Genomic DNA, 13,425 nt, shown 5'->3' on the forward strand with positions numbered 1-13,425 from the left:
CTTCGAGGCGGAAAGTCGGGAAGGGTCGGGAAAGTATGGCGGCGCCCATATGAAGCACGTGCGCGGATAAACACGAGTAAACACATGAGAATGGATTCGGCTAGTAAGCCGAAGAAGAAGGCACGCAAGCGGACCTCGAGAAACGAGGATGAAACGTCGACGAAAAAGGCTAAGATCAACGGCTCTCTCGAGGAGGTACCTGAACCTGAACGTGACGTAGCACGAGAAAACGTAGATTTTGATAAAAATGACGCGAAGGACGAGGCTGCTTGCAATGACGGGCAGGATATATTTAATGGACGATCTCTGAGAACGCTTTTTTCCACCTCCGCCGACTTGACTGTGCTGAGGAAGTTCGTGACGATGTGCAACGAGAACAAGGAGAGGGATCTTGCGGCGGAGTACCTGCTCGCCGGCGGCAGCGTTCTCGAAGTTCTGAGGCTGTTGGAGTCTTCCGACGAGAAGAATGCTGCCAATGCTACCACTGTCTTCTCCGCGATCCATATTTTACTCACGAGGCACGTATATTGAGGCAACGAGCGTGAGAATCCACGCATCTACTTTATTCGAGGACATTTTTCTGTTTGTAGGATCTTGGCGGAGTACCCACAGCACCGCAGTAGCGCGATAGAAGCTTGTCGTCATCTGTTGAACTCGTACATGTCTGTCGTGCGCTCCATGCTTTCGACTCAGAGCGGTAAGCGGCGTAAGGTGGTTCTGAGGCTGCTAGCGGCAATAGCGTCCTTGGACAGCAGCCTGTCCAAGGAGCTGCTCATCCATTTGTCGCTGCAGCGGCAAACGTTGGAGAGCCTAGCGCAACGCACCAAGCCCACGGATTCTCAAAGTGTTCGAACGTGCTTCGTTCACTTTGTTCTTGCTTTCCTCGTGGAGGGGAACACGCTGGTGATCAGAACGCTCTTGGACAAGCGTAATATGCTCTGCTGCATCTTCTCAGATTTGCTGTACGACTCGAAAGAAGTCGTCACCTTGGTTCTCACCACTGTGAAGACGTACGTGCTGGAGAATACTGGCGTAAGTAAAACGACAAAGATGCACGTATTTTCCATACCGGTTGTGTTGAATCTGATATCGTTGTACAATTGGAAAGGCCCGAACAACTGGCCCAAAAACAAAACTCGCACTGTCGATGAGAGCGAGAACTTTCGAGCGGACAAAGAGGTAATTGTCACCGTCTCTTTATTATAAATAAATTACGATGTTTATTCTAATAATTATAAAGTTATTATTTACAATATGACTTTGTGTCAAGAATTAGTTTAATTGCAATATCAGTCTTCTTATAACGAGAAGAATAAAAATTTATTGAATATTAAAATGTATACGAAGAACAATTTTACATATTTATTGAAGTAATTCTGACAAAAGCAAATTAAAGTATATATTCTTTAAAATTGAGGAGCAATATTGTGAAAAATAGACTTTTTAATAATCTTTTACGATATTAATTCACGGCTATCGAGTTTCTTGTCGTTACTTTTCTTCTTTATTCTTCCCGTTTAATTTAGGTCATTAGTGACATAGTTCATGAGTTCTTAATCACTTTGTTAACGTCACATCGTTATGGAGTTATTTTCCATGACCGAACATTGGGTGGTTCGCGAAATAAGCACAATCATCTGGTACGTACGGTCCTTCAGAACTTGGAGAAGCCTTGGGAACATGAAAAGCCATCAGATTTGATTGTTAGGATAATGGGTGCCTGCCCAGATCTTATTCGTTCGCAATATAATGCCATCGAACCGTTTCTTGAACCCAGAGTGTCACCCAAATGGAATCGTCTTCTCAAATTTATAGGGAAGGTGAGAGATGCTTCCAGGTGTGCTGCTAAATTGATTATTGTTTTGCGCACTGTCTTTTCAGTTTGACTTATCATATGTTCTTTTCGCAGATAGTAAAATCAGTCGATCCAGTTAGTTGCGTCAAAACTTGCGCTGCGGAACTGAAAGCGAACAATTTGATAAGTGCGTTACTTTCTCTGGCGGTTCCAAGCACGATTGTAAAAGTCGCTATCTTACCAGGATTGGATCACGATAGTCTTTCTGTTAGACACGAAGCTTTATCTCTTCTCCTAATAATTGCTAATCAGCTGAAAGCTATTTTTTTAGCTGTAAAAGAGTTCTATGAAACATCCATAGTTCAAAATCAAATAACGGATTTTATTCTAAGGGCTATCCCCACCTTGGAAACTATGTTACGAATATGGAGCCGAGCTTTTGAAAATGACGCTAACGTAAAGGCTTCGGAAAACGCAGAAAGCATTCAAGATCCAGAATTAGTGGATCATCTTGATGGTATCTTGAGCGTTCTTCATTTGTATCAAGATATATGTCCAGAGTTATTAGATATCTCGACAAATTTACAGCCGAGTTTGTTGCTATCGAATTTAAATAGCCTCCAAGACGATAGAGACGATGGAGAAATCACCAAGTTAGAGAAAGTAAATTGCATGAAAGTCAAGACGATACGGTTCCTGCTTGCCTTGGACTCTTCCATTTTTGCGCCAAAAGAAAAGGCTTTCAAGGAAGCTCTTGTCTTTTTGATATCTCTGATTCGTCAAAAAGATCCGTCACCGGACAGCTACAATGCTACGAGAAAACTGTTAAACGCAACGGGTTTGTTTGAAACCTGTGAAGATCAATTAGATATTTGGATCAATGGCTTTTCAGTAGACGCGGATTCCAAAGAGAATGAGCAGTTGACGCAGTGGTTCATGTCTGTCCTGAAAAGCGCCATTAAACACATTGACAAATATATAAATATCATAACGCAAGCGGAAGGAGTAATAAACGATCAGATATCTAATCTCAACGTCAAAACGGCGGAGAATATAATTAATGAACTGTTTGATAAAGCTGACAAAATTAGTCCCTACCAAGAAGAATTATCTACGGTAGGTTCGTCTTTGATTAACGGACAATTTAGTTTTGACGAGAAGAAGGATGATACACTTGATGATAGCTTTTATAAATTCAAACAAGAAAATTCGAAAGATACTAAACTTGTTAAGTGTGTAACACAGAGGAACGAGCAAGTGACCAACTTTGATACAAAGGAGATAGAGGATGCGATTAATCGGTTACTTGACAAGGTAAATCTAAAAAATTTTCCTTTTAACAAAGGTCAGCCGAATAAAATTTCATCTACAACAATATCGATGAATGAATTTGCTAATTGTGATATAAAGAAAACTAACGAGGTGATTGGCACTATTTTTAATAATTTCGGTAAAGAGAATGTCAATCCTTGCAGAATGCAAGCGTGCACGGCAGTGTCACCACTTTTATGCTGTGCGCTGCAAAAGGTAAATGAGAAAAATTGCACCCCCACGGTCTTGACTTATTTATCCTATGTAACGGTCCATACTCTACATTGTCAAGTCGTACCGGATCTGCTGGTTTATATGGCAACAGATTTGATTAACCTGCCAGTTTATAAATACTTGCAAAGTTGGTCAAGTAACAAGCAACCTATTTCCTTGAAGGATAAGTTGCCGTCTTTAAGATTATTGCATAAACTGAGTAGTATACTGTTGGCAGATTCCAAGATGGACTTGATCGAATTTTCTAAATTGTTTAATGATGGTCATTCGACGTATTGTTTTAAATACAGCGGCAAGGAAGTCACTATTAAGTACTCCTTATCTTTGTACGATGTCAAGACGTTGTTGAAAATGACTGTATTTTATTTAGCACAGTTAGCACAGTCTAAAATCTTACGACAAACCCAAAACGAAAATTGCAAACTTATGCTTGCGTTTTTATTAAGCATTCGACAATCTGACGACGTGAATCAAAATAATGTAGCAACACTTGAAGAAAATGCAAGATGTATCTTCACTCATTCTATTTTGTTGCATTATTTCTCGCCATTTTGTGAAGAAATTTCGAAAGATTCGGTGGAATATATGATCACTGAAACTATCCTGAAAGTCTGTGAGTCTGTTTTGAATTTGTACAAACATGATGATGCAGGGATCGATATATTTTTCGCGTTTAGAGACAAGTTTCTCACGCAACTGAGGAATATTATTGAAAGTAATCCGTTGAAAGCCTGCAGTAATAATTATGATATCGCCATTGATTTATTGAAAATATTGCAGCTGGAAACGAAGGATATCGCGAGCTTGTTGCGTGCCTTGATGAAGTTGGAGAAGATTGTATTTATTTCGAGCGATAAGGAAAACCTGTCCATATTCGGACACGTCGTTCCGGTATTGTTGGACATGTATTGCAGCAAGGAGTCAAGACTGCGTGACACGATGAACGAGCAGTTCGTAGAAAAGTTTAGCTTACACTTGGTTTACCTGAAGTCCAGTAAGATAAATCACGTGGAAAGGTGGGAGCAAGCCTTGGCAAAGTATTTATCCATCTCTCCGCACAATGTTTCCGGTGTCAGTACCAATACTTTTGCATTGTTGATAACAAAAAGTATTAACGCGTCCACGATCCAGCTGATAACGACCTTGATCACCAAGAATACCAGACTTATTCCATCGCTGGTGAAATACTTTCTCAAGGAGAACGTGAAGCAAGACATTGTGTTTCCAATACTGAACAGCAATTTGAAATACAAATGGAATGAAAAGTTTCTTCAAAGTCTTCGCGAGCGTTACGGCAGCGACATCGCCGCGTATATGACCGAGCCACAAAATCCCGTTTTCTGGATCGAAGAAAACGCGGCAGCGATCGTCTATCTCATCGAAAGCACTTTCGATCTTGTCCTGTGTGAGAAAATTTGCAACAACATTTCCCAGAACGGCGACAAACTGGATATGGTGTCCGTTTGTTTCGTGCAATTGCTGGAAAGCGTATATAAGAAGTGCGAAAGTTTGATAACGGCTAAAGAGAAATCTTTAATGGATCTGATAAAGGTATTGTTGCACATAATGACTTCGACATTGAAAAAGGAGTCGAAGAACATGGAGAAAATCAAAGTTTTATGCGAGAAGCTGAACAGCGCGGTGATTCGTTTGAAAAAGACTGAAGATAATTTTGTCTTCAGTTCGCTGAGCAAGAGTTACTCGTGGCCGCAATTTACTAGGTTTTCCTTAAAATTAGGTCTGAAAGACGCTAAGGACGAGGAGACTCAATCGAACGTGTTGAAAACTCTGAGCAATTTATGTGATATCGCTTATGGAGATAATGTTGACGATGAATATATGAAGACGCTATTCGAAATGACGACGTCCCATTCGGAGTTTGTTAATATTATGCTTGGGTCATCCGCTGTTAAAGGTGAGCTTGCCCGCGCGTGTTCTATCATCAAGAGGGAACACGTGGAAATATGCTTATTCGACCAAAAAAATTGATATTTTTCGCCAGTGATACAAATCTAATTGCGTCATTTAAAATCAGTCTTGATTCGCGACTCTATAAAGTATTAAAATCTTGCAGGAATTTGTCGTTACATAAATAAGTTTAATCTTTGATGACATTTCATGACATTTCAGGCGACCTGGTCGAATTACTGAGAATACTCGCTCGAAAGAATCACTCTGTAATGACTGCCTCGCACGTGCCTCTTTATCTTGCGGCTTACAATGCCACCCTTTGTCACGTTGATCAGCGCATTTTGCAGGTAAGAATCACGATTATCGCGCGTCGTTGAAGGAATATTGAAGTTGTAATATCTAATTCTTCCAGATTCTTCAGTATTATGAAACTCATAATGTTAAGCTCCAACAGTACTGGCCGTACTTATGGGGAAGCGCCGCAGCAACACGTTACAGCGTAAAGGGAGAGACGGATACTGCTCTGTGGAGGCAACCTTCCACTTCCGAGATCTTTAACTTGTTCAATAAGGACATTGTCAACGAGACTATAAAAAATTATCCCATACACAGAGCAATAAAGGTAAACAATCCGAATATTTATATTTTTGCAAGAACGATATCAAAATTTTAGACAAATTTTTAGTATGAGATATTCGATCTCTACTTTATAAACCTTTTTTAAAAATAAAGTTCAAATTTTTGTATAAGCTGCCAGCAAGGAAAAGGCGAGAATTAGATACCTCGTAGGACTTGATATCGCTTAGATATTTATCGTTTTTCTTTGGAGATTAATTAAAAATTCTATTGTTTTTCTTTTACAGAGTGATGAGTTACATGAGAATAGTAATGTATATGATCCAGCATTTTATCTGCCGTTGCTGTGTACCCTATTAGCAGAAAATAATATTGTCGCGTGTCACAAAATAAGCCAGAGTGGTGCATTAGCATTAGTACTTGCTACATGTTGCAGTGATTCAAGCGATATTCGGATGACAGCATATACCATCATCTCTAGATACTACTTTCACTTGGAAGCATCTAAGTACAATAGCAATTTTAGTAATTAAGCGAGAGATTGAAACGGCTAGATAGCAGTATGATAAATAATAGGTCTTTTACAATATAGAACTTTATTATTTGTCATAATTTATAATTCAGGCCATTTATCAGTAATTTAATTACTTATTTATTGTCAAGTTATTTTGATGTCAAATTTTAAATTCAATTTGTTTAGTTCTCTTTGATTATATTATTGGTCTTTCTTTTATGTTCTACTTTTTTTGTAAATTAATGCAATTTACAATTTGGAGGTTCTCTCCAAACTTTATATTAAAAAGGCAGATATCTTTTTCCCATCAATTGCCATATAAATTAGAAGTATATTTTTTAGATCTCTATAACAAATCCATATTTCAGCAAAAAAGATTTGATAAAAAAACGATCTAAATTTCCTTATTTATTAGGTCTAAAGAAAAGTTATTGTGGATGCGTTTAATTGATGCTATGCGAAATGGAATCGCTTCCTTAAATTGTCCATTGAAGGATGTTCGGCTGAGTTGCCTGATGACTACCTTCCTAGCTAGGGCCTCACTGATCGCCAGTCAACCTCTGCACCCACTTTATTCGCCCTTGCATACCTTTCTAATGGCCAAAACCGCGTTGGACCTAAATACCATACCGGAACTGCTGCAGTTGTTGCACAGCTCGCATGTGGAGCACAACGCGCATCGGCACTGGATCTTGGAGAACATCCGGGATGGCATGAAGGAGGAAAACGATGTAAATGTGGCCCTGAAATGCGTGTTGTTTAAAATTCTCCTAGACTTTCACACTTGCGCACTGTCGGATACCAAGACCAAGGTGAGCTAATCCTTTGTTGCATATTGTACAGTTTAACATTTTTATTATCAATGCCCTTATTTTAATACCTTCACATTCTTTTAATTCTCTAAATAGTCAGATTTTTAACAGTTTTCTTCGTGGTGCTTTTTTACTGCTTTATACATGTTTGCATAATCACATAAATACACAATGTAAGAAAACAATTAAAAAGAAAGAAATCTATATACATCTGAATCTTGCTTATTATTAGAATCGTCGATACAATGATGTTTTTATTTTGTACATACATCTTTGGGACAAGAACGAGGATTGTGAGAAAAGGCTAAAGATAGGGAATTTGTTTGACTGGATGGGGTAAAAATAAGGAAATTTGCTTGTATCGAATAACAATTCAATCATAATGAAAATCAAGAAGCAATTTTGATATTTAATTGATCGTTTTCTAAATGTATCAATAAAACAAACCGAGTAGATATGATCTGTTCATATAATCTGAAATTATTTCTTTATTGCTGTATACAATTCTCATATTATCTATTTCATATAAATTAATAAACTTTATCGATGTAAATTAGTCATTATTTTATTTTTTTCTTCTAGAAATTAATTTTGGAAGTCGTCGCCTCTACTACCAGAATTCCAAAAGCATCCTTACTTCTCACACGAGGATATGGCATGCTTCCTTGGCTGCACGAGATTGTCAACCACTTGGACATTTGTGAAGCAGAAATCAGAATCATTATTACCATAATTGAAAATTTGCTGAACACCCTAGATAATTCGGCGCAGGACATTAGTCATTACAAAACTCTATTATTTAGTATTCTTTTGTTATTACGAGTACATTCAAAGAATAGAGATAAAGTCCGTGCTAGTTATATTTTCTTGAAATAATTATTCTCGAAAATGTGTGTATATTCAAAATTTGAAGATGGAAATGGGAGATAAGTAAAGCATATAGAAAGTGTATAGAATAGTTAAATTAAGTAATTTTCTAACAAGTTCTGAAATAAATTTTTTTCTTTTTTTGTAACTTAATTTCTTCGCCTTTTTTTTTTAATTTTTGTTTCTTACCACTACTTAACCCTAGGTATACACACCTATTTACACGTATTTTTCGCATACGTAGATACACTGGGGTTGAAAGGACCTCGCTACTTTTTTTCATTATAAGAAAATTACCATATTTTTGCTTTCTTTTTTTATTTCAATCGTAAATAAACTGAAAAATATGTACATTTATTCAGAATTAAAAATCATAATAAGTAATTAATAAACACGTGTTGAAAACTTGTATCATTTACCAATGGTAAAGTTTCCTACTTTACCTAAAGTTTCGGAAATACTCAATAGTATTGATATCTATTGTTAACAATAGGATAAAAAGTAATAACGAAGACATCCGCGTTGTCCCGCGTCCAGCGTTTGTTAGGTTGATGAGTTAGTAGTAATTTCACATTTTTTAAATCTTCTAAACTGCACGGATATTCCTCTCCGTTTTTATTCCACACTTTTATTTGGGGCAAGCTGCACTTCCCGCTGCATACCTCCGTTAAAGACTCAGCCGATATAAGTATTTCTTCATAATAACTTGGATTTTTTGAATCACTGAGCTTGCGCATAGCTGTTTTAGCCGTTTCTGTTCGCAATGCCAAATCAGCGACAAAGTCTTGATCCTTTCGTGATAGGAAACCAGCTTTGTCTGCAGATTTCGATCTAGCATATTGCACGACTGTTTGATAAGGATCAGTCTCTGAACAGATCTTCATGGAGTGTCCTCTAGCATGACCTCTAAGATAGTGGCGATAAGACTTTGCTTGCCGGGTGTCTCGCCATCGGTAACAATTACCTTCTCTATTCTCTGATCTGTCCAGAATCGTTTTAGCATGGGCAGGCTTTGTACCACTGTACCTAGCAGCCCCGCCAATCATCAAGATCATCTTGTCGTTTCTCTCCAACTTGACCTTGTCTATCCATTTGGCCAAATTCTGAAAGTTGTTCTTCAGTTTTAGCACCGTCCATTTACGAAGTTTTAATGGATCCTGCCCAATTTGACAGCCGATCACCGAAAAGAGACAGCTGTTTAAATCAGTGATAACATTGTCGGGATCTTTGCCACCTTTTAAGGTCCAATGGCCTAGAGAAGGATTAGGAAAATTTGGACGGGAAATAGGATAAAATGTATATGAAATTTTTATATGTAAAATGTCGGTTTTATAAATTTCAATTATGTGCGTATATTGTAGTGTAAGAGAAAAAAGGAAATGGAGTGGCTGGTTTTATAAGGAAAAAATGGTCATCTTCTGCTATAAATCAATATTGTATTAAACTGTATGATAAAACTATAGAAATGGCGCGGGGATTCAATTTGCTTCAAACTCCAATATCTTTGACATAGATTGTTAAAATCATGAATAATCTTCAAAAAGATTTTATAATTACCTCTCATTGCTTATTAAAAAGTTATGAACAAAATATGAAGCATGCAAAACATTCGAGTAAAATTGCAGCAGATTGATATCGCATTAAGTTTTGGTAGAGCTTGCAAATATAATACGAATGGCAGTTTAGCGATAAAAAATCGGATAAACGTCGTTAATCTACATAAATCTGTGTTGCAGATTTCCTTGATCTTTACTATTACTAATTTATTGCTACATTTTATTGATAAATTTTTCTATATTTTCGTCAATATAAAATCGACAACAGTACGTACGCGATAAATCCTATTTCAAATATTTAGCTTTTTTGTTGACAAATTTTTTAGCAAATACTTTACAAAATCTGTTCACCACATACTTGGTCACCCGAGATAGAAAGTGATGTGTAAAATGGTCTTAATATATTTAAAAAACTATGCATATATGTGTAATTTTTCTTCTTCTACGAGTAGCGACGGATGTAAACAATAAGATATAGTTAATAGTTTATATATTTTACCGTGAAGCATGTTAAGTTATTTAATTATCTTATAATACGCGTCTACAATGTGTTAAAGTCGGGCATGATGTTACAGAACCCATGATGCAAATTTCATATTTAGACCGAGTTGTTAAGTGAAAAGAATGAGGTATTAAGATACAAAGTTTAACGTAAGTTATACCGGGACATGAAGGTATATTTTTCTCTCTACCGCTTTCCAGTTTTATTCTAAACTAGACTAAAAAGGTGAAACCGTTTTGAAATACACCATAAAAACCTTAGAAATCATAAACTTGGTTCACTTCTTTTGGAAACTATTTAATTAAGAGCTTACCTACTCCTTCGGTCGCATGATATTCTATGTCTACGTGATGTCCCGTTTTTCTTCTGCCGATTATTTTGTTTAAACTTCCATTAGCATTCCATATTTTGATGGGTCTTTCGATTATGCTACTCAGAACGGCGATATGTATCAACCCAGCTGGCCCATAGCGTTCCAAATCTTCTATAATGTCATTTATGTATTTAATTTTCTGTATTCTGCCTTTGTTTTTACGATCAAAATAGCATTGGATAAAATTGGTCGACCGAATTCCGCGCATCTCCCTATCGCGGATTTTTTTAGCTTCAGCCATTTGTGATTGTTCGATAGTAGAATTAAAAGGACGCTGTGTCATTGTTGAAATAGTTTTTTGGAGAGCTGCAATTTTGATTTCATCTTCTCTCTCTCTCTCTCTCTCTCTCTCTCTCTCTCTCTCTCTCTCCTCAAGTTTGAACGTCTATCTAAGATGGAATAATATAAAATTTATTTCATTCCGTTTATTTCACGTTTTAAATTTCTTCTTATAAACATAAAAAAATGCAGAAATATAGCTGGAACACACACACAAATATTAGAAAATAGAAAAAAATTATAATAAAAAAGATTAAAGGTTACACACATACATATATATATTACTGATAAAAAGGAAATAGATTTTAGAAGGAATAAGCTAGCAGAATAAAAGAAAGTTGCTTTATCGGGAAGAAAGTCAATCATTTCTAAGCGAATCCTTGATCTTAAAAATTAGATTGCGCGATTAGAAAAATGTATTTTTGCAATCTTGACTTACAAGTTTATATCACTGATTTTATTGCAAGGGACTCATTTTCATCTACCACGGTGTTATAACATTGTTCGTTGTGCTCCAAAGTAATTCGGCCTAGTAATAGCATCAGGGAGAAGTAAGCTTATGATTTGTAAATTTCCATAATAAAGCAACTAATTGTCTTCCATTTTAACTGCAATTTATTTCTTATTTGTGTCTTCTGTCGCCTAAAAATGTAGATACGCACGCACGCACGCACGCGCACACACACACACACACACACACAAAATTAATATAATTTAAATTATTAACCTAATAAAGTAATAACTAATCAATTTGATGAAGTTTTTTTCGTCGAATAAGCCTAAGTTCATCAAAATCGTAGGTGAGGGGTGTAAATTGAATAATTACCAATATAATAATATACACATATATACAATCATATTTATGATATTTATATAGTGTGAATTACATTAATAAATTATTTAGTAATATAAAGAAGAGAAAGAAGGAAGATGAAGGAAGGAAGAAGCGAGAAAGCGGGAGAATGAGGATTAAATGTCACACAAATTATTAAAATTCAAGGAGATCTAAATTAACATACTCATCTGCTGTTTTGTAAAGAATCCATTATGTTATCTCGTAACATTGATAAAGATTTGTATTAGAAATAATGTACGACATTTTCCAAAAATTGATTTTCACTTAAAATTTTCTTCATTTAGACGACATAACGAGATATCTATAATAATCTTTATTGCTTCGTAATTGTTTTTCTGATATTTGCTGCATTTCACGGCGAATTCATGATGGAAGCTTCCACCATGGGCTAATTATTACTTCTTCGAAATCGATCTCGATATATTTTCACTTGATATCAAATTTTTCCAAATTGAATATTCAGTTTATTAGTGAAAGATATATTAAATATCTCAAAGAATTAATCAAGTAATGAAATGTTACTTTGTCAGATTAAAATATTAAAAAAGTGATTTTTTTATATAAACTCCATAAATGGCATTATCAATTTTGTTACTTATACTTATATACCTACATTTTAATAAAAGAAATTTAATGTTAAAAACATTATTATACATATAATAATAAATATTCTCCATACTATATTTACACATTTACATTATAAATACAATTTTTTATCTATAGAATCATGTATTTTTTAACATATAGATAACGATGTAAATTATGTCACACAGTTATTTTAATTCCCATAAAGAAGAGGCCACGTAAATTTTTCTTCACGTGCGAATGGACATTGATTCCAGTGCCATCATTAGTTATGCTGTTGGTCGAGACATAACAGATTCATATAGTAGTCGGGATAGTCCAGTTGTCGTAGCGGGATGGCGAGGGTTACGGTGGAAGGGGTGACATTGCTCCGGTAGTAGGGGTCAGTGTCGGCTAACAAGTTTTTAGTTACCCATATCTAAATAAAATATTCACTTATTTCTAAACAATATATGTAAGTTTTTCTTATGAATAATAATTCAAATTTGATTTATCGAATAATTATTATTAATAATGAAAAAAAATGAACAAATTTTTATCGCCTTTATCTAAATTATGATCTATTAAATTATCTAAGTGTCAAATAGTATCTTTGAACGATAGAATGTAATATATTTAATTTGCAAATATTACACATATAATTTATATAAACATAAAAAAATATATACTTTCTGATAAAATTAAAATAGATTTATGATCTATTATATTAGGATGTAACATAGAATCTAATTATATTCCGTTAATTGCATAAAATCTATAAATTACGTAGAAAAATATATGTATTTAAATATACATTTAATCATTTAACTGAAATACAGTTAAAAACGAGAGAAACAAATATTAATGGATGTGTTTGTATCGATAATAATTTACAGTGAAATTCTATAAAGTTTAAATTTGTTTTTTTTTATTGTTTCCTATCGGATTCTTTAGCTATAGACGTTGTGTTTTATTATATAATTTTTTAGTACCTTTCGTTCTTCATCTGGGTCTTATCGAGTTGGTACGACTAGCGACGGTACTGAATACTGGGTTCCCGAAGAACCACTCGCGGCACTCGCTCGCGAGTTGCAGCTTTCTCCCGACGCGACCAGTCTCGGTGCGGCCGCCTTTTCGAGTCTTCCGATCGAAAGAACACGTCCACGAAAGTGCGCACTCTGAAAAGTCAATTGTATCAACAAATGTCGATACGTCGCGAATTCCAAGTGTATTGTTAAAAGTGAAGGAATTAGGGGAGGTGGCGCGCTCGCGCAC

At 35.6% G+C, this 13,425-nt stretch overlaps 2 protein-coding genes across 3 annotated transcripts; one reads left to right on the forward strand and one right to left on the reverse strand.

The window, feature by feature from the left end:
• On the forward strand, nucleotides 1-8,173 carry LOC143906924 (nucleolar pre-ribosomal-associated protein 1). Of its 2 annotated transcripts, XM_077423303.1 has the most exons (10): nucleotides 3-518; nucleotides 591-1,179; nucleotides 1,527-1,820; nucleotides 1,910-3,109; nucleotides 4,121-5,255; nucleotides 5,471-5,598; nucleotides 5,664-5,873; nucleotides 6,115-6,335; nucleotides 6,757-7,153; nucleotides 7,736-8,173. In XM_077423303.1, exons 1-10 carry the CDS (start codon nucleotides 85-87, stop codon nucleotides 8,027-8,029), a joined length of 4,902 nt encoding a protein of 1,633 aa, XP_077279429.1. In that variant the 5' UTR covers nucleotides 3-84; the 3' UTR covers nucleotides 8,030-8,173. The 2 variants fall into 2 exon arrangements, with proteins under 2 accessions (XP_077279428.1, XP_077279429.1); XM_077423302.1 differs by having other exon boundaries at nucleotides 1-518; nucleotides 1,910-5,255.
• A 46-nt stretch (nucleotides 8,174-8,219) lies between these two features.
• Nucleotides 8,220-13,271, reverse strand: LOC143906933 (uncharacterized). Its single transcript, XM_077423317.1, has 3 exons — nucleotides 13,143-13,271; nucleotides 10,392-12,589; nucleotides 8,220-9,272 (listed from the first exon to the last, which is right to left on the reverse strand). Exons 2-3 carry the CDS (start codon nucleotides 10,732-10,734, stop codon nucleotides 8,482-8,484), a joined length of 1,134 nt encoding a protein of 377 aa, XP_077279443.1. The 5' UTR covers nucleotides 10,735-12,589; nucleotides 13,143-13,271; the 3' UTR covers nucleotides 8,220-8,481.
• Between the last annotated feature and the right edge of the window lie 154 nt (nucleotides 13,272-13,425).

Source organism: Temnothorax americanus, unplaced genomic scaffold, assembly GCF_048541705.1.
Source record: "Temnothorax americanus isolate GAGA-0224 unplaced genomic scaffold, ASM4854170v1 Scaffold78, whole genome shotgun sequence".
Taxonomy (NCBI): Eukaryota; Metazoa; Arthropoda; class Insecta; order Hymenoptera; family Formicidae; genus Temnothorax; species Temnothorax americanus.

Coding starts and splice junctions, on each gene's coding strand:
- LOC143906924 (XM_077423302.1), top strand. CDS start 85: ATGAGAATGGATTCGGCTAGTAAGCCGAAGAAGAAGGCACGCAAGCGG. Junction 519..590: donor ATCCATATTTTACTCACGAG/GCACGTATATTG, acceptor TTCTGTTTGTAG/GATCTTGGCGGAGTACCCAC. Junction 5,599..5,663: donor TTGATCAGCGCATTTTGCAG/GTAAGAATCACG, acceptor TAATTCTTCCAG/ATTCTTCAGTATTATGAAAC.
- LOC143906933 (XM_077423317.1), bottom strand. CDS start 10,734: ATGACACAGCGTCCTTTTAATTCTACTATCGAACAATCACAAATGGCT. Junction 9,273..10,391: donor TCATGCGACCGAAGGAGTAG/GTAAGCTCTTAA, acceptor ATCCTTCTCTAG/GCCATTGGACCTTAAAAGGT.